The following is a 23,725-nucleotide window of genomic DNA, read 5'->3' on the forward strand; positions in this document are numbered from 1 at the left end:
CCTGATTTCATCCCAGTGGCGGGGAGGGGCTCCTTCCACTGAGGCCAACCACCAGCTCATCCCCCAGCGGGCCTTGCAGCATGGTCTGTGGCATCAAGAACTAAAGTGTCTGTGGGGGTCACAGATACCATATATCAGAGGCAGACTCGAACCCAGGCCCTTCTGCCCGCAAGGCTTTCCTGCCTCTTAGGAGTACCCCTCACTGCCATGTCCAGCAGTGACCCTCTGCTCTGCCCGTGCCTTCCTGGCACTGTCTCTGGGCACTGCCTTCCCCTTCCCCCCTAGGCAAACCCAAAGTACCCTTGGGCTCAAGCCTCACCCCTGCCCCTTCCATGCCTGTTTCCACTTGAGCAAAGGCCCTTCCTTCTGTGGGTCTAGAGACAGAAGAATCCCAGTTCTATGCCTTAACTCACTCATCTGCTCTCTCTGTGCCTCTGTTACCCACCCCATAAAATGGAGAAGTGAGCACTTGCCTATTGGTGTGCCAGGGAGCTTGCCCAGAAGGGGCTTTGTAAATGGTGACTGGGTGGAGAGGGAGCCATTGCCCCTCTTATTTTCCTTTGGGAGTCGGGGTCTCCTCTCTGGGCCTCTTTGGCTTGGCTGTGGCACTAGGGGGTTGGTGCCCTAAGGAAAGAGAAAGCCCTCTTACAGCTGAGGCCGGATTGGAGCCCATTCTGGGCCGGGGCTTCCTTCCTCTCTCTACTGCTTCTCTCCAAGCCCCTGGTCCCCTGACCTGGTACCTCAGTGAGAGAGACCAGCAGGGGTATTTCTGGGATGGCAGAGAAACCCTGGCCCAGAATAGGCAAGAAAGGCCTTTCCTTGGATCACACCCTGACAAGGCCCCTATGGGCTCTAGGGGGGAAGAATGCCCAATTTAAAGCCAGAGGACCTCTGAAACGTCACATCCTCTCCCTGTGCCTCAGTTTCCCCCTGGCCTCTGAGGTCCCTTTGGCCTCTAGATCTGGGATCCTGTGATCTTCCCCCCCAACTCGGATCTCTTAATGTTCTCTGCTCCCTCCTGCCTCCCCCACCACCCAGCTCCATACACAGCGGGGTTAAGTTTGGGGCCTGCCCTCAGCCAGCTCTCCCCACCTTTCCTGGGCCCACAGAACTTCCTGGGACGCTCTGTACTTCTGCTTCCCACCTTGACACATCTGCTTGGCGAGGAGGGGGCTGCAGACCAGAGCCCAGGGCTTCCTCAGGGGAGGGGAAAAGGAGGTGGGGGTGGGGAAAGGCGATTGCTACTGGAGGGTGTGGCCCCAAATCCAGGGAGGCATAAAAACAGGAGAGCACAGCCCCATTCCAGAGACCTGAGGGAGGAAGGTCTGAGGCATCAGCACCCCCGACCTGGCTCCTGTGACTCCAAAGTGGTAAGTGCCCCAGCAGCGCAGAGCAGGTCCTGGGGCACTGAGCCAGGGCAAGGAGGGCTGGGACACCCAGAGCACAACAGACCCCTGGCCAGCCAGCCCCAGCCAGCCAGCCACTCCACTCAGGGAGATGGCCAATTGAGCGTGCATACACACACACACACACACACACACACACACACACACACACCCTATGCTGTTTCAGAAACTAGGGACATGGCCCTTCCCAAGACCTTGCTCTTCTCCCTGCTGCTCCTGGTGGCTGCAGAGGCCGGGGGTCAGGAGCCTGGGGTCCCGGGCTGTTACCTGCACCGTGAGTAACTGTGGGGAGGAGTAATTGGTTCTGGGGGAGAAGCCTCTGAGGACAAGATGCATGCATGGGGAGCTGGGCTGGGCCAGGGGGCTGCAAAAATGACAGCCCCAGGGGGGAGGGGGAGGCCGGCCATGGAGCCCCATGCCCATCTTTTCAGCCATCAACGTGACTGTGCGGAGTGACCGCCAGGGCACCTGCCGGGGCTCCCACGTAGCTCACGCCTGTGTGGGCTACTGTGAGTCCAGCGCCTTCCCTTCCCGACACTCAGTGCTGGCAGCCAGCGGCTATCAGCACAACATTACCTCCGTCTCCCAATGCTGCACCATCAGCCGCCTGCAGAAGGTCAGGAGCTGAGAGCTGGGGGCGTGGGGGGAACGGTGAAAAGGTGGCTGGGCATCCAAGGGCAGGGAGCGGGTGCAGGGAGGGCTGAGCATGAGAGGGGGCGCTTCCCTCCCCCACGAGGAGGTGCCAGCTGGGGCCCCGGGGCCTTCTCTCTCCCTGCATCTGCCCGCTACCTGCCCAGGTGAAGGTGGAGCTGCAGTGCCTGGGAAGCCGGCGGGAGCAGCTGGAGATCTTCACAGCTCGGGCCTGTCAGTGTGACATGTGCCGCCTGTCCCGCTACTGAAGGGTCCTTGAGCCTTCCTCCCTGGCGGGCGGCCCCTGAAGCCTCCGCCCATCCCCCCCGCCCCAGGTCCCTGGGTCTGCTGATGGATTCAGTGGCCACTTTAGGGAAGGCGTTTCCCCTCCCAGCTCTGACCGGCCACGTTCTAAGGTCCCTTTCATCTCTGACGCTCTCGAGCTCGGTAACTGCCTGCTCAGGTCTGACCTCAGTCCACTGCCATCCAGCCGGATCCCTGGCCCCCGGCCCGCCTAGGCATCAAGCTTTGCGCTTTCCGACACGGTGGGGGAGCCCCCCAAATAAAGTGACCAGCTCTGGAGTTTATCTCTTTATTCAATCCACTCCCAAGAGTGGGAAGAGGGGAGCAGGTCATGATTCATGTAGGAACCCCCCCATCCCCAGGACCTTGGGAGCCCCCTCTCCCCTGCCCCCTCCCCTATCCACTCCCTGCCCAATAAATAAAAAGGGGAAGAAGTTTTGCAGGGGGGAGGGGGTGCCCCAAGACTGAGGTTGGGGGAAGGGAAATAAATATATCTTGGAGTCCGTGGGTCGGGCAGGGAGAGAGGGAAGGCCCTCGCGCTGGCACGAGGTGCTCCCAGGGTCCTGGGGAGGGTTCCAGGGTCTTTTAGGGTGAGGTGGAAGGGAAGAATGGGGCTCCTGAAGCTACCGGAGCCCAGCCTGGGGGTTCCAAGCCCTTGCTGACAGCTCCCGGGGCCCTTGGCCCATCGAGTCCATTTGGGAAGGCGGGAGAAGCCTGCCCCCCATGATGCCCCATCTCCTCCCCGCTCCCCCCAGGTCCGGCGAGGGTGGTCAGGTGGGGGGGTCTCGCCTCAGCCTCTGGCGCGGCCCCGGGAGCAGATCGGGGTTAGGGAGCAGTGGGGCTGGGATGACGTATGTGGCGGGGGCGGGGTCCCTCTAGCTCTGCTCCCCTCCTGGGGCCGGCCTGGCCCCGAGCCGATGGAGCACAGTTTCATCTCCCCCCTGCAGCCTTCGCAGCCGCAGCTCCTCCAGGCCCTTCCACAGCTCCTGCCGCTCCCGGGCTTTCTGCTGCTCCCTGGGTAGCCGGGGATGCAGGGCAAGGAGAGAGGCGAACAAAGGGTTAACGAGGACACGCCTGCCCGCCCGGGCCCCACCTGCAGCCTGGGCGAGGCCGGAGCCCCGCCCACCCCATGGCCCCGCCCACTGGGGGGGGCATCCCACCACTCACTGCTGCTTCTCCAATTTGTAGGAAGCCGTGAGTTCATCAAACAGCTTCCCGTTCATCTCCATGAAGGTTTTAAGCACATTGTAGATCAGAGACACGATAGTCCTGGGGGTGGGAGAAAGGGAGAAGGGATGAGCTGAGGACTTGGAGGGCAAGGGGCAGGGAGGAGAGGCCTACAGGAGCTGGCCCCAGCTTCCGGGGCATCCGGAACCCCTCCCACTGCCCAGGGGCCTCCCTCCAGTGACAGGGAGCCCATCCCACCGACCAGGGGCCTCCCTCCAGTGACAGGGAACCCCTCCCACCATCCAAGGGCCTCCCTCCAGTGACAGGGAAACCATCCCACCATCCAAGGGCCTCCCTCCAGTGACAGGGAACCCCTCCCACCATCCAAGGGCCTCCCTCCAGTGACAGGGAAACCCTCCCACCATCCAAGGGCCTCCCTCCAGTGACAGGGAAACCATCCCACCTCTACCACTGATTAGCTCTTACATTCAACCTAAATTGTCAGCCTCCCCCTGGGCTCCCAGTTCTGCCTCTGGGGCCAAGCAGGACAAGCTGATCCCTCTTCCATGGGTCTCCCTTTCTAATGTTTCAAGACAATCCTCTTCTCCAGGTGAAAATCCTCAGTTCCACCCCCTGTAGCCCCTCACATGGGCTCTGCCCAGGTGGGGACAGGACTGTCACCTCTTACTTAGCTAGGGATGGACCCAAATAGAGAACCACTGAATTTCAGAGTGGAGAAGGACCACAGCCTGTAAAGCAAGGACCCTCCGCGGCCCAAGGTTTCATCCGGTGCACATCTCCTCATTTTACAGAGAAGGAAAATGGGATCTACCCAAAGTCACACAGCCAGTCTTATACTTGGGTTCAAAAAACGAGCTTCACAAGGCATGGGAGGTGTCATTAAATATCAGCCTCTGAAAAAGATCTGGGGGATCCATGGGGATGGAGCGTCCAAGAAAGCTGAGGGGATCCTGGATTGCATTAGAGAGACAGAGCTTTGAGGGCCCAGTGGCAGCGCTGTGTTTGGTTTTGAGGGGCCTGGTTTAGGAAGGTCATCTTTGGGCTGAAAGTCCAACTGAGGGCAAGCAGGTGAGTGAGAGGCCTTGTGAAGACTGGTCACAGAAATCAGGCCAGTCTGGAGAAGCCTGGGGGGGAGGGGAAGAAGAGCGTGAAAGCTGAGTTCCAATATTGGCTCTGGCTTGTCAGGCTCAGGCCCGGCAGCGAGGAAAGGAGCAGGGGGAGGGAGCAGGGAGAGGGAGGTTCCTTCTCCTTGTGAGCCCTGTGGGGGCCCAGCCTCCTGGCTGTCCCCTGCGCATTTTCACTGGGGCGTCCCTGGCACCGGGAATGAGCTCCTTCCCTTCCTCCTCCGGGCCTCCCTGGCTTTCAGGGCTCCGCTCAAACCCTACTTTCTCCAGCAAGCCTTTCCTGATTCCCCACAAGGCTAGGGGCTTCCCTGGGCTGCCTGTGTCCCACTGATTCTGTCCCCACCTCCTCTGTGTGTCCCTGGGACTTAGTCTAGTGCCTGGCACGCATCAGGTACTTGACAGGTGCCTTTGGACTCAGAACAGGAAAGGGCAGAGCTGGGAAGGCCCTTGGAGATCACCAGTTCTATGGGCTGGCTGGGCACACGCAGGCCTAGGCAGGAGGCAGGCCCCAGGCTCCTCCTCCACCACATCCCAATGGGCACTCACGGGTTCCAGTGCTCTTTGGAGACTCGATAGAGGGTCCCGTACACAGCGGGCAGCACGGTGTGGCAATTGTCCTCAATGAGGCTCAGGATGTACTCGTTGTTCCAGAAATACAGAGCCCGCTCTGCAACCTGCAGGAACGGGAGGACAGCGTGAGCCCCTGGGGCTGGGGGAGGGGGGCTTTGGCCCAAACTCCCCCTGACTTCCTGCTGGTCTCAGGCCTAGCACAGTGGACTGTCTCTGAGGGATGAGTCATCTCAGGATCCTAGACCTGGGCCAGTAGGCCTCTCATCTTACACAGGAGGAAGCTGAGGCCCACAGTGGGCAGGGGACTCGCCCGCAGTCACAGCAGGGGTCACTGAAGCCGCTCAGTTTGGGGTTCCCTTCCAATGCTGAAGCCAGCCTTCCATCTACCCACAACCAGGTGCCCACTGTTAGAGGTGCAAGGAGTATCAGACCTCATCAGCTCTCCGAGGGGCTGCCAGAGACAGGATTAGAGCCCCGGCCTCCCGTCCTGGGCTGAGGGGAAACCACACATTTTACAGGGGAGGAAATAAGGCCCAGAGAGGCCAAGTGACTGTCCAAGGTCACACAGGGAGTGGCCCTGCTCCTTGTCCCTCTTGTCACCATCCTCCTCCTGGGCACCTCCTTTTGGGGACTCAGTTTCCCCAGCCATCACAGGAGAGTTTGACTCAGGGACATTATGTGAGCCCATGACATGTGAAATGTGGCGGCTGAGCTCGGTGACCTCTGGGGTCACGTCCAGCCTATGTCAGTCCATCCAGGCTGTGTCCATCCGTCCGTCTGTCCTCTCCTCAGCCCCACCCCAGCCTCTTCCCTCCCCCCTCTCTTCTGTACCTGGAAGTGGGGACTGGAGACACATCGAGCGACCTGTTTGAAGAGTGGCTCTTGAATCTTGACAAATTGGGAGGGCTCAATGACATCCAGAATTTCCTCCATCTCCCCCAGAAACATCACCTGACGGGGACAGGGGGTGCATGAGTTGCCCCCTCTTTGGAGATGCCCCTGCCAACACCGGTGCCTCAGCCACCCCTCCCTCTCCTCCCTGTGATGCCCCCCCGCCCATGACCCCTCCCTCTACTGTCTCCCCCCCAGCCCCCCCATACCTCCTTCTGGGTACAGGTTTTCGGCCAGTATTTGAGCAATCCCCTGATCACCTGGGGAGCAGAGGGGAGTCAGAGGGAGGGAGCTGAGCCCCCACCATCCCCCAGAGCAGGTGAGCCACTCCAGTACCCCAGTCACTCACATGCTCAGTCAGGGTGGCGTCCTTTTCTAGGAATTGTACTACGCAATATGCCAGCTGCCAAGTGTGGGGATGGACAGACGGATAAGCAGGAGGAAAAGAACAAGGCAAGATGAAGCAGCAGCCCCCAAGAGAGGCAGGGCCTGAGGGCACCGAGATGCCAGACGGGAGGATTTAGACTCGGAAGGACGTCAGAGGCCATGGATCCCCCCTACCATCTTATAGATAAGGAAATCGAAGCCCAGAGGATCAAAGGACTGGCCCAGCATCCCAGCCAGGAGAGGGCAAGGCTGGCATCAAGCCCCCAGCTCAGCACCTGTCCACTGCCAATGGGCAGGACTGTCCCCCAATCTTCCTTTTGGGTTAGCTTTGGGTCAGGCGCACCCTCCTCTGAAAGTCACTGGTGAAGTGAGGGCCTGGAGGCCCCTCAGCCCCTAAGTCCTCAGGTTCTGTCCAGGGGCCGGGCCATGTTCCAAGAACAGGTGGGGGGAGGTCAGGGAGGAGGCTGGGCCAGGAGGCTCACCTGGGCATGGAAGTTGGAGAGAGATTTGACCGAATGTAGAGGGATCAGCACTCGCACCAGGAACTGTTTGTGCTCAGTCTTCAGGGGCAAAGCAAACCCATTGATGATGCTGTGAAGGAAGGAGACAGGAGGGAGGGAGGAGGGAAGGGAGGAGGGAAGGGAGGGAAGAGGCGAGGGGAGGGGGAAAGAGGAGGGGAGGGAGGAGGGAAGAGAGGAGGAGGGAGGGAGGAGGGGAGGGGGAAGGAGGAGGGGGAGGAAGGAGGAGGAGGAGGAAAGGAGGGAGGAGAGGAGGGGAGGGAGGAGGGAAGAGAGGAGGGGGGAGGGAGGAGGAGGAGGAAAGGAGGGAAGAGGGGAGGGGAGGGGGAAGGAGGAGGGGAGGGGAGGGGGAGGGGAAAGAGGAGGAGGAGGGAAGGGAGGAGGCACGGGAGGCAGGAGTAGAGGAGGTAGGAGGTGGGGAGGAAGGAGGAGGAGGAGGAAAGGAGGGAGGAGAGGAGGGGAGGGGGAAGGGGAATGAGGAGGGGGAGGGAGGAGGAGGGGGGAAGGGGAAGGAAGAGGGGGAGGAAGGAGGAGGGGAGGGGGAAGGAGGAGGGGGAGGAAGGAGGAGGAGGAGGAAAGGAGGGAGGAGAGGAGGGGGAAGGGGAAGGAGGAGGGGGAGGGAGGAGGAGGAGGAAAGGAGGGAAGAGGGGAGGGGAGGGGGAAGGAGGAGGGAGGGGAGGGGGAGGGGAAAGAGGAGGAGGAGGGAAGGGGGAGGGAAGGGAGGGAGGAGGGGAGGGGAAGGAGGGGGGAGGAAGGAGGAGGAGGAGGAAAGGAGGGAGGAGAGGAGGGGAGGGGGAAGGGGAATGAGGAGGGGGAGGGAGGAGGAGGGGGGAAGGGGAAGGAAGAGGGGGAGGAAGGAGGAGGGGGGAAGGGGAAGGAGGAGGGGGAGGGAGGAGGAGGAGGGGAGTTGGAAGGAGGAGGAGGAGGAGTGAGCATTCCAAAAAGCTGGGGCCTCAGTCCTGTTTTGAGATGCTGGACAGCTCCCTGGGGGAGGTGGTGCCTGGTCTGCACTGAGTGGGTCTGGCTCACCTCCCCAAGATCTCCAGCAGCTCAGCCACGCCATTGAAATGCTCTAGCTCATAGATGAACCTGGAGTGGGGGGAGGATGTAAGGTGGGGCTTTGGAGCCAGCTCCTGCCCTTCCCAGCCCCACCTCTTGGGGGTCTAGCCCTGCCCATGACTCTTCCCCTTTTTACCCCCCAGAACCTGCCCCCAGTCCGCCCTGCTCACTTTTGCACACCTCCCACCCCCCAGCCAGGGTCAGGCTTACACACTCACCGAAGAAAGATGTGGTTACATTGCTTCCGAATGTAAGCACGAAGGCCCAAGAACTTGCCGTAGACGCGGTGCAGGATGGTCTTGAGGTACTCTCGCTCTCGGGGGTCCTCGCTGTCAAACAGCTCCAGGAGCTGTGGGGCCCAAGGTCAGGGCCAGGGCTGGCAGAGGGGAGGCCCCAGGCAGCCTCAGGGCCCGCTCCTTCCCTCCCTCTCGTGACCTAGGGTCCCTCCATCCGGATCCCCAGGGATCGGGTCCAGGCCCTCCCCTCCCAGCAGGCACCTCAGGGCATCGGGCCCCTGGGCTCCTGCCTCACCCACCATCAGCACAAACTTCTGATCCACATATCTCTTGGCCACGGAGGGCTGGAAGTCTGGACTCTCCAAGAATCGAAGAAAAAACTCGTAGACCAGCTGGGGCAGGGAGAATATGGAAGATATGAACCCAGAACCCCAGGCCCAAGTCCTCCAGCCTGGCTATGGACTCTGGCCCTCTTTCATCTGCCCCAGGCCCAGGTACCTGCAGGTGTGGCCAGGAAGGCTCTAGGTTGGGTTCATCCTCTTCAGGGTCAAACTCGGGATTCTCACTGGGTGGCAGCGTCCGGAAGATATTCACCGAGATCTAAGGGGAAGGATTGGGGGTGCTCGGCAAAGGCCCCTTCCAAAGCTGGCCTACCAGGCTGTGAGCTAGGGGCCGGAGGCGTTCAGGAGACCCGTGTTCAGAACCTGCTGTGCCGGAGAAGTCTCCGAGCCTAAACGCCTGGGTCTCAGTTTCCTCATTTGTCAAATGCAGGGGCTCGACTCTGTGGCCTCTAAGGTCCCTTTCACCTCTAAGTCTACAGTCCTGTGACCCACCAAGGGCAAGTGGTTTGACCCCGAGTCCTGCCACTGTCAGCCTCCGGAGGAGCTGGGGGGGCCCAGGCTTGCTCACCATGCGGATGATGTCGGGGTACACCGGCTCAATGAGGACACCCCGAGTGCCCCCCACACACTCCACCAGCTCATTGAGGGCCGATCTCTTCACCTCCTTCCCCTTCAGGTCAGCCACACAATCCAGGAAGTCGAAGAGGACCCCACATTGGGCCAGCTTCCTGCTCAGCAGGTCATGAAGCTCTGAGGCTGGCACATCTGAGGAGGGAAATAGGGGCTCCAGTAGCATGACCAGGGCCGTGGATGGGAGACGGGCAGATGACCCCCATCCTAGGCCCTGCTCTCTCTTCTCCGGGCCAGTCCTGCAAGGCCTTGTCTTACCTGCCCCTGCTCTAGGTACAACCCCTGCTCCTACCCCTGCCCCTGTCCCTGCCCCTGCTCCTGCCCCTGTCCCTGTCCCTGCTCCTGCCCCTGCCCCTGTCCCTGCCCCTGTCCCTGCCCCTGCCCCAGCCCCTGCCCCTGCCCCTGCCCCTGCCCCTGCCCCTGTCCCTGCCCCTGCCCCAGCCCCTGTCCCTGCCCCTGCCCCTGTCCCTGCCCCTGCCCCTGTCCCTGCCCCTGCTCCTGTCCCTGCCCCTGCCCCTGTCCCTCCCCTGCCTCTGCCCCAGCCCCAGTCCATCCACCAGCAGCCCTGCTAGGCTCCCTGGTTTCTGCCTTTTATTTTCCCTTCTCTGGGGTTGAGCAGGAGGCAATGAATGAGTTTTTAAAGTAGAGCTCCAGACCCTCAGGCTTCCCGAGGTGCTGGTTAGAGCTACCAGCTCTCTTCCTCTCAGCCCATTCAGGCCAGGAAGCTGCTGTGTGGGGCCAGGAGCTGCACCAGGTAAACAGTCTCAGGTGTCTCCTGGGAGGTTGGGCTGGAGAGCCAGGAACAGGGCCTGAGGGATCCCCAGCTAGGCAGGCACACACGCACATGCACACACACACACCCCTCATCTTCAGAGCAGGACTCATTCTGCCCCCAGCATCAGCAGCACCAGCTGAAGACTGGGCCTGGGGTTCTCACAGGGCATCTCCAATCTGGATTGGGTCACCCTACTCCCAGCTGGGATGCCCCACTGGGTAAACCCCCAGGCAGGACCAGCCCCCCCACCTCCACTGATGACAGGCAGAACAGATCATGCGTCAGCAAAGGGAGCTGCCCACATTGAGACTGGACAGAGAGCCCGGGGGACAGGCAGGAAAAGGGTAGAGAAAACCTGGATACCTGCTCCTTGGGCATCCCTCCCAGGGCCCACTCACCCTTGAGCAGTGGCAGGGGTGTGAGCTCCTGTTGGTTGCTCTGGTATCGGAACTGGGAAGAACTGTGGGAGCGCCTGGGCCGGGCCCGCCGGAGGGACCTCCGAGAGAAGCCGTCTACTTTGTCCGGTGGGGGGACTGGAGATAGCCCCGGGGAAGACGGGCTGGTTGGGGTGCTTGCTGGGGGCAGCTTGGTGTCCATGGTGACTAAGGGGGGCAGCAGCGTCAGGGGGCAAAGGGGGAAGGTGTCAAAACCCCCCCCAGCTGCCCACTCTGCCAAAAGGATGCTGGGTAAAGTCCTGGCTAACAGGGAGCCCCAGGCTGACCCATACTGGCCAGGCTATGGACCTGGTGAGGAGGGGCTCTGGTACAAGTATCACTCCCCTTGCCCCTCCCCCAGGGCCCTACCAAGTAACCAGTCAGTCCCTGGGGGGCAGTTAGAAGAAGGGGAGTCCTCAGGTGTCTGGCCCTTGGGGGAGGGGCAGGAGAAGCTGGTTAAGGAGTTCTTATTGAGGGGAAGTCGAGGTAGAATGATCCTAGATGTAGAAATAGAGGCAATGGAAAGATGGGGGGGAAAGGAAAGGGGGGAGCCAGAGTAGGGAGAAAGAGAAAGACCAGGGAGAGAACTGGTTAATCTTCCTCTGAGGTCGGAGTATGGGTAATGAGAAAGATTCCCATATTCTCTCCCCAGAGCCGGAGGCAGAGCCACTCACTCACCTCCCAGGGACCCAGGTGTGGGGGGGCCCCCCTGAGGCTGGGTGGGACCCTCAGCTAGAGCCCCCCCCTCAGGGGCGGGGGTGCGCGGCGGGGCTCTGGCCCCGCTCTGGCCTGGGGTTGAGAGCGGAGAGGCAGCACCCCTGGGTGATCACCCCAGCTGGGGAAGCCCGAGGCCGGGGGGTCCCCTGCGGGCGCCGGGGCATCCCCCACCGCACGCACCCCCCCTCCCGGGGCTGGGGCCGGGGCCAGGGCTGGGGCTGAGCCCGGGTTCGAGGTGCGTGCGGGGAGCTCCGAGCGCCTGGGTCCTGGGGAGCAATCGCAGGGAGGGGAAGGAAGGAGAGCCCTGCCGGAGCTGCTGCTGGTCCCCCCCTTCCCCGTGTGGCCCCTGCGACTGCGGGAGACCCCCCGCTCCCGGCTCTGGGGGGCGCTGGCGGGCGGCGGGGAGGGGGCCGGGAGCTCCGTGCGCTCCGCCTGCCTGCACCGGCCGCCCCAGCTGCTCAGAATGACATCAAGTCACCTCCCCCCGCCCGCCCTGCGCCTCCCCACGGGGGAGGGGGGAGGGGGGAGGGAGCTGCGTCAGTGCGGCCCGGGCAGCCCGGGAAATGTAGTCCTGCTCGGCTTAAAGGCGCCGGCAGCCGGAAAGCCCGGCTCCCCGCGCGCACCCACGGGCCCCTAGAGACCTCAGCATCCAGTGGCCTCATTTGCCAAGTGGGGAGACGAGAGACGCGGGGCAGAAAGAATGTTGACTTGGGAGTGAGGGGCCTTGGGTTCAAATCCTTCCTCTACCTGCTGCCTGGGTGAGGCCCGTCCCTCCCCCTTCTCCGGGACTCAGTTTCCTCATGTGTAAAATAGCTCGGGCCCACTCGGCCTCTCCTGCAAGCTGTGATTCTGTAACTCTACGGCCTCCGGGGTCCCAGCGGGTCATTGGCCCTTCCCCTTCCTGGGTTTCCCCACCCCGAAAAGCAGGTGGCAGTCGAAAGTCCCCCCGGTGGGCAGCTCTAAAGCCTTCGCCTTTCGTTTACCTCATTAGGCAACCGAGGAGGCCCCGGAGGTCAGCGGGGGGCCAGAAGAACACAGGACCAGAAGCTGCCTGGATGGAGGAAGGAACTGAGTACCTGGGGAGGGGGCGGTTAGCTGTCCTTCCAGGCCCTGCCCCGTGCCCTCCTCTTACAGATGGGGAAACTGAGGCCCATAGAGAAGGAGGTTCTGCCCAAGGGCAGCGTTCTCTCCACTGGACCAGGAATCTGCCTCCCAGTTTTCTCTGCCAATCATCCCGTGTTCCCATCTGATCTCACAGCACTCATCTCTCACAGCACTCATCTAATTTATCGTACTGGACGTGTCCATTCTTCTGCCTCACTCTGGGCAGCAAGCTTTTCTCCCTGTGTCCAGTGCAGTGCCCAACCACGACATACATACATCTCGACTGAGGGATTTGGGCTGGGGAGCCCAGGCTACCAGGAGACTTCCCTGGACCTCAAGCCTAGACCCCACAACCTCCCCTGATTCTGGGTAGCTGGGGAGGCCTCTTCAAGCTCATCCCAATGTCTGCCCCTTGGAAGCCAGCAGCAAAAGGGTTAACCCGAGTTGGTCAAGCCAGGGAGCTACTGGGAGATGTAGTTCTCTTGAGGCTGCTGGGAAATGAAGGCAGCCTGAGTCCTGCAGTCCCCCTCCCTTCTGCACAGTCTTCGGTGACATCATGGTCTCAGGATTAAAGGGCCAGATTGGAATGGCAGGGTGGATGACTAACCCCGCCCCGGGCAGACTCAGCCCCCTCCCTGGGATGAAATGAATTGATGGGGAGCTCAACCTGGGGGCCCACAGAAGAGGGAGGAGGGGCACTGATTGCAAAAACAAACAAAAAATTAGTAGAATTGATGGAGAGGGGAAAGTGAGGCTGCTGATCATGGTCTCCCACCCCCAAAGCCCTCCATCATCTAACTGCACCAGACCCCCCCTTTTCCTTTCTCCTCAGGCCTGTCCATCCCTTGCATCCAGACCCCTCCAGAGCCAAGCAGCCCCCCTTCCTAAACCCTAAATGAAGACCCTCCATGCTCTGCTCCTTGCTGCACACCCCCAAAAGCTGCTCCCTCCAGATACTGACATCCTGTGACCTCTGCCCTACTGACCTTTCAGCATCCCATGCTGGCTTCCGCCCTCCAGTACCTGAGTATTTCTCAGTTGAATGAACTGGACCTTGTTCCCCCTAAGTCACAGTGTGGTCAGTTCCAAGGAGGGTGGCTTGTGGGCTGGGGTAGCATGGGCTGGGGCCGGGGCCTGGGAGAGGAGGGGGGTACGGAGAGGAAGATGAAGGGGCTGGGGGGCCTGCTGGAGCAGGTGGGAGGGTGGGGCCGCTTCCAGATGGTCCATTTGGCCATAGTGTCCGTCCCTTTTGCCTTTGTGAGCACCCATGGTTTTCTCCAGAACTTCACAGCCTCCATTCCTGACCACCACTGCAGGAGCCCCAGCAACCTCTGGCCGCTGGACGCCCAGGGACAGCCGGAGAGGTGCCTGCGTTTCCGAGCCAATGCTACCAATGAGACAGAGACCTGCCTGGAAGGCTGGGTATATAACATCACCACAGTTCAGACCACCATCGTTACTGAGGTACCACTGATGGATGGTTAGCTTGTCTGGGCAGCTCGTAACCGCTCCACATGTGCTATCTTGTGTGCCTCACAACCTGGGAGGTGGGGGGGGGCGCTATTCATTCCCCCATTTTCCAGATGAGAAAATTGAGGCTTAAAAGGGGAAGTGACTTGCCTAGGGTCATGCATCTAGACAGTGTCTGAGGTGGGATTTGAACTCAAGGCTTCCTATGACTAGTGCTTTGAAGGTCACAAAAAGGTCCTGTCCTCCTGGACTTCATGTTCTAGTAAGAAGATAAGAAACACTTGGGGAAACAACTTGATCAGGAAACAAGGTATTGTGGGAGTTTGAGTCAGAAGTTCCTTTTGCCTTCAGGGTTAGGATAGGGGCCTTCCTGGAAGAGGAAGATCTTAGGGGACAGATAGGATTTCAGTGTGTGAAAAGATGGGGAAAGGGGAGAGCACTTCAGGCAAAGTGCCTACTGTGTGCCCGCTGTTGTGCTAAGCCATAGGGGAGAGGGTGGGAGGCACTGGGAGGGAGGGTCATGGAGTCTCCTGAGTCTTAAGGGGGGGGGCAGGGAAGCATTGTGAAATAAGGAAAAATGGGTAGGGGCCTTGAATGCCAAGGACAATCAATCATTCCTGGAACCCTAGACCCAGAAGGGACCTCTGAGGTGGATAAGTCCAATGCTATCATTTTACAGATGGGGCCCAGGGAGGTGAAATGATTGACCAAGGTCACTAGGTAGTAACTGGTCAACAAGCATTCATTAAGTTCCTACTATATACCAGACACTGAGCTGTATACACTGGAGAAATGCAAAAAGGCAAAAATGCAACCCCCCCCCCCATACCCCTTGTTAAGAAGCTGGCCTGGGTTCAAGTCCTGTCTAAGGCACTTACTCGCTGTCTGACCCTTTTTGTGCCTCGGTTTCTTCCTCTCCAACATGGCTGCGGCCTCAAAGGCCCTTTCCAGATACAAATCCAAGATTCCAGGCATATACATCAGTATCGGACAAATTGGGGAGGGCTTGAGCCCCAGGGTGGGAATCCAGGAAGGCTTTAGGTGGAAGCCAGAAAACAAGGGATTCTGATGTTAAAGATGAGATGGGAGGGTATACTAGGCACTGGGGGGGGAGGGGGACGGACCATGCAGAAGCACCGAGGTGGGAGTGTATCTGGCCCACAGTAAATACTCAATAAATGCCCCTTCCTTCCTTCATCTATATGCAATGCAGGACAGCTAGGTGGAGCAGTGGATAAAGCACCAGCCCTGGATTCAGCAGTACCTGAGTTCAAATCTGGCCTCAGACACTTGACACTTACTAGCTGTGTGACCTTGGGCAAGTCACAACCCCCATTGCCCTGCAAAACAAAACAAAACAAAAAACAAGACATCTATATGGAATGCACCGAATTCAACATTTATTAAGCACCTACTGTGTTGTGTGCACAGCCCAGGGCTGGCACTGGGAGAGATAGGAAAATTTAGTTCCCGTCCTTGCCCTCATGAAGCTTCTAGCCTAGGGAGATAGGAGCCAGCCATGGAGAGATCCTTGACATAAGAATATTATAGGATAAGCACCTTGGAGTGAGGTCTAATAAGGAAAGATTGGGGAGGTTGGGAGCTAGCCACCAGGCTTCTGAGCAGCAGGGAGGAGGAGGAAGGGATGGCCAAGTCTGTTCCTCCTCTTCATCCCCCCTCCCTCCCCCCCCCCCACCCCAGGCCCCTGGAGGGCCTGCCCCACCCCCTACCCCCTTGCCCTTTAGACTCTCCTCTTCCCTCCCTCCTGACTCTGCCTTCAGCTTTCTGACACATCGCCAGTTCCTTACCCTCCTCCAAACCCTTTTACAACGTGAACCCCACATTAGCTCTGGGAAGTTCAGGGGGAAACAGGCTCAGAAATGGGAGTGAGCTCTCCAACATGCTTGGATGCCCCAGCCTGCCTGAATTCCACTCTCCTCCCTCAAAGTCCACCCCTCCCCACCATCTTTCTCAATCCCTAATCAAACTCCATGGGCACAGACGTTACTGATCCCCACCTTTCTCTGCTCCCCCTCTTTCTCCCTTGCCCCCAACAGTGGGACCTGGTCTGCAGCCTGAAAAGCCTCCATGGTGTGGCCCAGTCAGTTTACATGGCTGGGGTGTTCCTGGGCGCCGTCGTTTTTGGGGGGCTGGCTGACAGGTAATCATCCCAGCAGCCCTGCCTGGCTCACCCCCCAGGGCCAGAGGTGGACTGCAGCAGCTCCCCATTCACAACCATTAGGAATGGTCCCATTTGGGCAAGCCAAGATTCCATCCTTCTCAGAGATGTTTGGTGTGTGTGTGTGTGTGTGTGTGTGTGTGTAAGGATTCCAGCTCAGGTAACTGAGACCCCTTTCAGGGCTGCATTCAAAGATAACCCCCCCAGGTCTGTGACTCGGACTTGCCAGACTATGACCTTTGGGGGGGGCCAATTCTAGGGTGGGGCACCGTTCCAGCCCAGGCTGCCACAGACCCTGTCCCCTGCCCCCCCAGGCTGGGCCGCCGGACCATGTTCCTCTGGTGCCTCCTTCTGGTGGCCTCTCTGAGCACGGGGGCAGCCCTGGCTCCCTCCTTCTCTGTTTACTGTGTTTGCCGCTGCCTCTGTGGCTCTGGGGTGTCTGGATTGGTGCTCAATGGAATGGGACTCGGTGAGTGGGGACTTGGAGCATGGAGGGACTGAGGGTGCCTACCCAGGCTCTGGCTCGGGCGGAGCCTCGGGCCAGATGCAGTGGGTGGCCGATTTCTTCCAGCCTCTCCCTAGAATGGAGTAGCAGGTGACCTTCCTACCTCCCCTCCTCTCCCCAGCTTCCAGCCCCACCCCTCCACGATGACATTCAATGCTCTAGACTCTAAGGATCCTCCCAAGTCTGACATTCTGGCTCTGCCAGGCTTGCCCTTCACCCCATGGCCACAAGAGATGGGCCTGTGGGCGAGGGGGCACCAGGTTGGCAGGGTTGGCACTGAGATGAGGCCGTCTCTCCCCAGTTCTGGAGTGGACGACCCCGTCTCGGCGGGCAGCAGTGTCTGGCTTCCTGTCCTTCATGCTCAGCCTGGGGCAGCTAAATCTGGCCGTCCTGGCCTTTGGCCTCCGGCACTGGAGGCACCTACAGATGGCTGCCGGGGCACCCTTTGCCTTCTGCTTCCTCTGTGGTTGGTGAGTGCCCTCCCTTAGGGGCCAGGCCCCACCACTGGCCCTGGGAAGGGCGAGGGGCAGACTCCTATCAGGCCGCTGGGCCCCAGGTGTACGTGTGGGGGCTGCACGGGTCTGACCTCTAACTCCGCAGGTGGCTACCAGAATCTGTCCGGTGGCTGATGGTGAGACGGCGCTTTTCCGGTGCCCTGCGCTCCCTGAAGCTGGTGTCATGGATCAACAGGGCTCCCAGGGCCCAGCTCTCCCTGGAGGTGAGGAGGGGGTGGGGAAGGGGCTGGCTGCTGAGGAGCCTCCCGGCTCTCACCCAGCTCCAGGCCATGCCCACCAGAACCCCCTGGATCCAGCCCCTGATACCCTCTTCTCCCCAAAGATGCTGGAATCAGACTACTCCCAGAAGGAGGGAGGAGGAACTCCAAGCTCTTCCCTGGACCTGTTTCGATCCCGGGAGATGCTGGCCATATTGATGTGCATCATGGGCATTTGGTGAGTGAGAGGTGGGGAAGGAGCCAGGAAATTGGGGATTGGGGTGTGGAGTAGACATGAGTGAGAGATCCCCATGGCAAAGATGGAGGGAAGGCCTGGGGTGGGGGTGGGGGACTGGCTCATCTCTCCTTTCCCCAGGATCTTAGTTCTAGAGCAAGAAGAAACCTCAGAAATCAATTAGCCCAACCCTCTCATTTCACAGATGAGGAAAACTGAGGCTTAGAGAAGCAGTGACTCACCCAAGGTCACCAAGGTGGGTGGGTCACCTCTCTGGGCCACAGCTTCATCTGCAAAGTTAGAAGGTTGGACTGCATGTCCTGTAACGTCCCTGGAATCCAATACACATTTATCAAACAGCATGTCCTCTGGCCAAAGCGCTCTGGAGGGAGGGGAGAAAGGGGGCAAGACCTGCTTTTGGATGGAATGTGTAGGATTGAAATTGGGAGGAAAAGCCAGCCTGCCACCTGAGCCATGGGGACACACCTTTTATGGACTTAAGTTGGGGGAGGGGGTCCTGTGTGTGGGCAAACTCAAGCCTTTCTACGTGGGATCTAATACTCTAGCTTCAGCAAACATTGCTTGAGAATCTACTATGTACTTATTTCAGGGAACCTGCTTCTTAAAAGGGCCTCGAGACTGATCTTTTTGTAAAATATTCATCATTTTATAAATGTCGCTTTTTGTAGTTCATAAAATGTGAGAAGTGGAAAGAACCAGGGAGCACTAAAGGTTGGAGCTAGGATAGACCTTAGAGTGTAGAACATCAGAGATAGAAGGGATCTGGTAAACTAGAACACAGAACATCAGTACTAGAAGGGATCTTCGAACCTAGAACATGGAATACCAGAATTAGAACTTGGGGCATAGAACATGGAACATCAGAGGTAGGAGGAACCTTGGAACGTTGAACACAAAACATAAGAACTAGGAGAGATCTCAGAACATAAAACATGGAATATAAGAACTAGGCAAGACTTTGGAATGTAGAAAATAGGAGATCTGAACTAGGAGAGACCTAGGACGATAGACTACAGAACATCCGAGGTAGGAGGAACATTAGAATATAGAACACAGAACATTAGAGGTAGGAGGGACCTTAGAACATAGAACATGGAACATCAGAGCTAGCAGGGACTTCAGAACATGGAACATCAGAAGTAGGGGAAGAACCTTGGAATATAGAACATGGAACATCCAAGCTAAGAGAAACCTTGGAACACAGAACATCAGAGCTAGTTCTCTAGAAGAGAACTTGGAACATAGAATACAGAATGTCAGAGGTGGGAGGGAACTTAGAACATGGAACATCAGAACTATGGGAGACATTGAAATATAGAACACAGAACATTAGAACTAGGAGGGACCTTGGAACATAGAACATGGAACATCAGAGGTGGAAGGGACCTTAGGACATCAGGTAGGAGGACCTTGTAACATAGAACATCAGAGGTAGGAGGGACCTTGGGACATAGAACGTGGAATATGAGAGGTGGAAGGGACATTAGAACATCAGAACGGGGAGGGACCTTGGAACACAGCACAGAACATTAAAGGTAGGAGGGACCTTGGAACATAGAACATGGAACATCAGAGGTGGAAGGGACCCTAGGACATCAGAGGTGGGAGGACCTTGGAACATAGAATACAGAACATTAGAGGTAAGAGGGACCTTGGAACATCAGAAGTGGGAAGATCATGGAATATCAGAACTAAGAGAGACCTCAGAACTCAGAGCATCGGAGCTAGGAGGGACCTTGGAACATAGAACATGGAACATCAGAGCTAGGAGGAACTTTGGAACATAGAACAACAGAGCTAGGAGGGACCTTGGAATATAAAACATAGAACATCAGAAGTAGAAGAGACCTTAGGACATCAAAGGTGGGAGGTACCTTGGAACATAGAACATGGAACATTAGAGGTTGGAGTGACCTTGGAACACAGAACACAAGAGATTAGAGGTAGGAGGGACCTTGGAACATGGAATATCAGAGCTAGGAGGGACCTTGTAATAGAGAACACGAAGGGGCAGCTAGATGGCGCAGTGGATAGAGCACCGGCCCGGTGGTCAGGAGTACCTGAGTTCAAATCTGGCCTCAGACACTTAACACTTACTAGCTGTGTGACCCTGGGCAAGTCACTTAACCCCAATTGCCTCAATAAAAAGCAACAAAAAAAATAGAGAACACGGATCATCAGAGGTAGGAGGGACTTTTGGAACACAGAACACAGGAGATTAGAGGTAGGAGGGACTTGAGAACATGGAAAATCATGTGAGCAAGGAGGGATCTTAGAACACAGAACATTTGAGCTAGGAGGAACCTTGGAACATGAAACACAGAACATCAGAGCTAGGAGGGACCTTGGAACACAAATCACATCAGAGCTAGGAGGGACCTTGGGACACAGAACGCGGGACATCAGAGCTAGGAGGGACCTTGGAGGCCACCTGGTCTGGCTCTCTCATTTCACCAAGCAGGAATAGCCACTACTGCCCAGTCAGTGACAGGAAGAAAGGTCTGAAGCCAGCCCCTGCCTCCCAGCTCCACCTCCAAGGCCGTGCTCTGCTGGGGAAGGTGAGGCAGGCAGGAGCCAAATGAGGGAGTGCAATGGGGGCCTTTGTGGCTAATCCTCCATCTTCCTGTCCTTCTCTCATTCCCCTAGGTTCTCTGCCAGCCTTTCCTTCTTTTCTCTGGCCCTGGACCTCCAGCGTTTCCCCAGGGAAAACCCCTACTTGGTTCAGGTCATCCTGGGGGTCATAGATCTCCCCTTTCGCCTCCTAGTGCCCAAGCTGGCCAACCGTCTGGGGCGCAAGCCCACCCTGGCCTCCTGCATGATGCTCGGAGGGGGACTCATTCTGGGGGCCATCCCAGTGCCACAGGGTGGGTACGAGTGGGTTGGCCTGGGGACCACCTGTGGAGATGGTGGGGGAGGCACGGGGCGGGGGGATGTGTGTGGAAGGGCTGATCTGGACCCTCAACTCCTCAGCCTCCACCTCCCATGGGACTGGGAGCTCAAACAAGGCCTTGGGCAACTTTGGTGGAGAAAACCTTTGGGAGGATCCCAGGGCCTGGGAGAAGGAAGGCTGGGCAACCACGGGAACCCTGGCCTCTAGGTCATTGTGACGCAAGCTCAGTGTGATCCTCTCCGTCCCATCGGCTGCTTTCTCTCCACTCTGATGTTCGTTCTCTTGGCTCAGATGTTCTAGGTTCTGAGCCCCTTCCCAGCTCTGACCGTGCTTGATCCCCAAGCTGGGCTGACTTCCCTGTCCTCTTCCCTGGCCGGGTGCTCCTCCAGTGCCTGGGTCCCCGCCACCCTAGCCCACTGGTTTCCTGGTTTGACAGTGGCCCCTTCCCTTGTGCCCACAGAGCTGGGCCGCCTGCGCATGGGACTGTCCGTGCTGTCCAAGGGCTTCATATCGGCCTCCCTCAGCTGCAATGTCCTCTTGGCCTCCGAGCTCTTCCCAACCTCCCTCCGGTGAGTCCCTCCTGCCCACACCCCCACAGGATGCAAAGTTCCGCAGGGCTCTGCCAAGCAGACCTGCAACAAGCACTTGCACATGATGACCTGGGGGGTGCTTTGTGCTCTGCAGCCTGAGACCCCTTTGGGAAGTCCACCTTGGCCGCTGCCCCCGGGCATCTGTGAGCCCGTCCTAGGCTGAGGCCTGAGCCGCGCCCTCTCTGCTGCTTTGCAGAATGACTGGCATGGGGGTCACCAACATGGTGGGCCACCTGGGCGGGGTGACATCCCCCCTGGTGCTGCTGGCCGGTCCTGCGTTCCCCCTCCTACCGCCCCTGCTCTTTGGTACCACCGTGCTGGCAGCCAGCTTCCTGGTTATCTTCCTGCCTGAAACGCAGGGTCTGCCCTTGCCCGACACCCTGGAACAAGCCCAGAGCCAGTAGGTGACCTCCAGCCCCCTTCTCCAGCCTGTCCCCTGGGTTTCCTCCTCTGTCCTCTTCCCCCCATGCTGGCCTGGGGGCCTCCTTACACCCCTGACCTGCCTGCTTACGCCCTCAAGCTCTACTGACCTCTTCTGCCTAGGTCTTCCGAGCACCCATGGGTAAAAAGGGAAGGGAGCAAGTCTAGAACAAGCATAAACACCGTCTCCTCCATCCCCAGGGTCCGCAGATGCTGGAGCCGATTGCTGAGAAAGCCATGGCAAGGGACCCAGCCCCTGCAGACCAAGCTCTAACCTCCCCGGGAAGAGATTCTCCCCAACTTGGCTCCATCATGGCAGAATGGGAAGACCCGGATTCAAATCCTGTCTCTGCCACTTCCTGTCTCTGTGACCTCGGACAACTGGCTGACCTCTCCATCTCCCTGCACTAGGTGTCCTTCCTTCTTCTCTGCCCCAGGTTTCCAGTGGGAGTTCACAAGTGGCATTTTCCCCACTGGGGTCAAGCCTGAAGAGGATAGGATGCCTCAGGCCACTTATTACACATTCATTCATTCACCCACTCACTAGGTATCAAAGTTACTCGGGGCTGTGACTAAGTATGAGAGGAACGTGTTCTCATACTTGAGCCACCATTGTGCGCACAGCCCACGGCACATCCATGTGACCCTGTGGGCCCTTAGACCTGGTAGAATGCCCAAGCCCACTCCCTGGAAGGTGCTGGAGGCTCCATCACTGGGGCCTTAGCAGGAATGCTGATGAAAGATTAGCTGTCCCGTGGCTCCTCCCAGATCCAGGCATTCTGCTTCCTCAGGACAGGGTCACACTGCCCTGACCCTGGATGGTACGTCTGGAGTCACTGGGAGTTTCCAAGTAGAGGCTGGGACGAGGGAGGGGAGATTCTCAGATAAAGAGGGGGAGGCACCCTGGTCCTTCTTGCCTGCCTCCCTGAGGGCCACTGAGCCTCTGTCTAGGACTAACTTCCTCACTTGGCCTCCAGGGTCTCCCCGCCCCCCCCACACAGTATATGTACTCATCCCAAAGTACCAGGATTGTTTCCCTCAATAAACACCTATTGAACAGAATTCTTTCTCCGCCTGGCTAAGGGAGCAGGGGGCAGAGAGTGGGCAGACGCGGGTTCTCACGCTGCTTTCCCACTAAATACTGGGGTGGTGGCCTTGGGCAACTCTGAGCCTCAGTTTCCTTATCTGCAAAGTGAAAGCAGCTGGACCAGACTTGGGGCTCCTCACCCTTCTGCATGGCCTGGACCCCTTGGGTGGGCAGGCTGGGGAAACCCTTCTGGGTCTTTAAATGCATAACCGAAAAAACACAGGATCATGAGGGAAGCTTGTTATACTTGAAGTTATTTACAGGCCTAGATGCCGGGTTAAGATCTCTTGGAATAGAGTCTCAAAGTACCTCTTAGTTCTTACACTCACATTCTAGTTCCCCCATTCAAAGACCTTTGAACACCCTGCCCCACCCCCGCCCCAGGCCCCAAGCCCCAGGCTCCTAGGACCCAGGGCTTAATCTTGAGGGCCTCCCATAAATCCTTTCTGACTTCTTCTTCCCTCCCCACCTAGGCCAAGGGTATCATCTTCACAGATGTGGGCAGGCCCCAGCTCACAATATTGGTGAAAGAATGGCCACAGCCTTCCCAAGGTGGCAGTGAAGAGAGTCCTGGACCCAGAGTCCTGCCTCAGACTCCATATTAGCTGTGTGACCTTGGATAAGTCACTTAACTTCTGTGTGCCTCAGTTTCCTTAACCCTAAAGTGTGAATAATAACAGCACCTGCCTTCCAGGGCTGGTGTGGGCACCAAAAGTGCTATATTGATACTGGCTTTCTATTCATTCCCATTACTGGGGGTAGAAGGAGGCTCTGCTCAGGTTTTCTTTCTAGTCTGACTAGACTCATAGCCTGGGTCACTTAGTAGGTCCTCCTTTTCTCCCAGTCCTGGTTTTTGTGACACCGTGCAGCCTCCACCTTCTCAGCCCTCTAGGCATCACTTCCCTAACTGGGAGTGTCCCTGAAGGTGTTTTTTCCCTCCCTAGTCCCTCACACAGTGATTTTATCAGCCCTCCAGCTTTTGAATGACCATGCCTGGTTCTTTCCTGAGCTCCAACTGCCCAGTGCACGTTTTGTTTTTTTGGTTTTTGTTTTTGTTTTTGGGAGGCAATGGGGGTTAAGTGACTTGCCCAGGGTCACACAGCCAGTAAATGTTAAGTGTCTGAGGCTATATTTGAACTCAGGTCTTTCTGACTCCAGGGCTGGTGCTCTATCCACTGCACCACCTAGCTGCCCCTAATAGTATTTGTTGTTTTTTTGTTTGTTTGTTTGTTTTAGGGTCAGTGAGGGTTAAGTGACTTGCCCAGGGTCACACAGCTAGTAAGTGTCAAGTGTCTGAGGCTGG

The 23,725-nt window shown here is 58.1% G+C and overlaps 3 protein-coding genes across 3 annotated transcripts; 2 read left to right on the forward strand and 1 right to left on the reverse strand.

Moving 5' to 3' along the window:
• Nucleotides 1–1,276: 1,276 nt before the first annotated feature.
• On the forward strand, nucleotides 1,277–2,305 carry GPHA2 (glycoprotein hormone subunit alpha 2). The gene is made up of 4 exons (XM_043969616.1): nucleotides 1,277–1,370; nucleotides 1,573–1,680; nucleotides 1,838–2,022; nucleotides 2,204–2,305. The coding sequence occupies exons 2-4, from the start codon at nucleotides 1,584–1,586 to the stop codon at nucleotides 2,303–2,305; spliced, it is 384 nt and encodes a 127-aa protein (XP_043825551.1). The 5' UTR covers nucleotides 1,277–1,370; nucleotides 1,573–1,583.
• A 329-nt stretch (nucleotides 2,306–2,634) lies between these two features.
• PPP2R5B (protein phosphatase 2 regulatory subunit B'beta) lies at nucleotides 2,635–11,676 on the reverse strand. Its single transcript, XM_043970625.1, has 14 exons — nucleotides 11,171–11,676; nucleotides 10,457–10,989; nucleotides 9,222–9,418; nucleotides 8,811–8,912; nucleotides 8,612–8,704; nucleotides 8,295–8,425; nucleotides 8,047–8,106; nucleotides 6,982–7,090; nucleotides 6,462–6,515; nucleotides 6,322–6,372; nucleotides 6,053–6,172; nucleotides 5,198–5,325; nucleotides 3,507–3,608; nucleotides 2,635–3,353 (listed from the first exon to the last, which is right to left on the reverse strand). The coding sequence occupies exons 2-14, from the start codon at nucleotides 10,653–10,655 to the stop codon at nucleotides 3,215–3,217; spliced, it is 1,485 nt and encodes a 494-aa protein (XP_043826560.1). The 5' UTR covers nucleotides 10,656–10,989; nucleotides 11,171–11,676; the 3' UTR covers nucleotides 2,635–3,214.
• A 1,753-nt stretch (nucleotides 11,677–13,429) lies between these two features.
• On the forward strand, nucleotides 13,430–21,747 carry LOC122730966 (solute carrier family 22 member 6-like). The gene is made up of 10 exons (XM_043970627.1): nucleotides 13,430–13,777; nucleotides 15,841–15,944; nucleotides 16,277–16,431; nucleotides 16,769–16,937; nucleotides 17,068–17,185; nucleotides 17,305–17,417; nucleotides 20,082–20,299; nucleotides 20,786–20,894; nucleotides 21,112–21,315; nucleotides 21,537–21,747. The coding sequence occupies exons 1-10, from the start codon at nucleotides 13,430–13,432 to the stop codon at nucleotides 21,607–21,609; spliced, it is 1,611 nt and encodes a 536-aa protein (XP_043826562.1). The 3' UTR covers nucleotides 21,610–21,747.
• The last annotated feature ends 1,978 nt before the right edge of the window (nucleotides 21,748–23,725 follow it).

This window comes from Dromiciops gliroides, chromosome 6 (assembly GCF_019393635.1).
Source record: "Dromiciops gliroides isolate mDroGli1 chromosome 6, mDroGli1.pri, whole genome shotgun sequence".
NCBI lineage: Eukaryota > Metazoa > Chordata > Mammalia > Microbiotheria > Microbiotheriidae > Dromiciops > Dromiciops gliroides.

Bases quoted from the DNA above. Each gene is read 5' to 3' on its own strand.
- GPHA2 (XM_043969616.1), top strand. From the start codon at position 1,584: ATGGCCCTTCCCAAGACCTTGCTCTTCTCCCTGCTGCTCCTGGTGGCT. The intron at 1,681-1,837 runs GTGAGTAACTGT...CCATCTTTTCAG, and splicing joins CCCGGGCTGTTACCTGCACC to CCATCAACGTGACTGTGCGG. The intron at 2,023-2,203 runs GTCAGGAGCTGA...CTACCTGCCCAG, and splicing joins CCATCAGCCGCCTGCAGAAG to GTGAAGGTGGAGCTGCAGTG.
- PPP2R5B (XM_043970625.1), bottom strand. From the start codon at position 10,655: ATGGACACCAAGCTGCCCCCAGCAAGCACCCCAACCAGCCCGTCTTCC. The intron at 6,173-6,321 runs GTATGGGGGGGC...TGTCCCCGTCAG, and splicing joins AAACCTGTACCCAGAAGGAG to GTGATGTTTCTGGGGGAGAT. The intron at 3,354-3,506 runs GTGAGTGGTGGG...CCGGCTACCCAG, and splicing joins TACAAATTGGAGAAGCAGCA to GGAGCAGCAGAAAGCCCGGG.
- LOC122730966 (XM_043970627.1), top strand. From the start codon at position 13,430: ATGGGCTGGGGCCGGGGCCTGGGAGAGGAGGGGGGTACGGAGAGGAAG. The intron at 17,418-20,081 runs GTGAGTGAGAGG...TCATTCCCCTAG, and splicing joins ATGTGCATCATGGGCATTTG to GTTCTCTGCCAGCCTTTCCT. The intron at 21,316-21,536 runs GTAGGTGACCTC...CTCCATCCCCAG, and splicing joins CTGGAACAAGCCCAGAGCCA to GGTCCGCAGATGCTGGAGCC.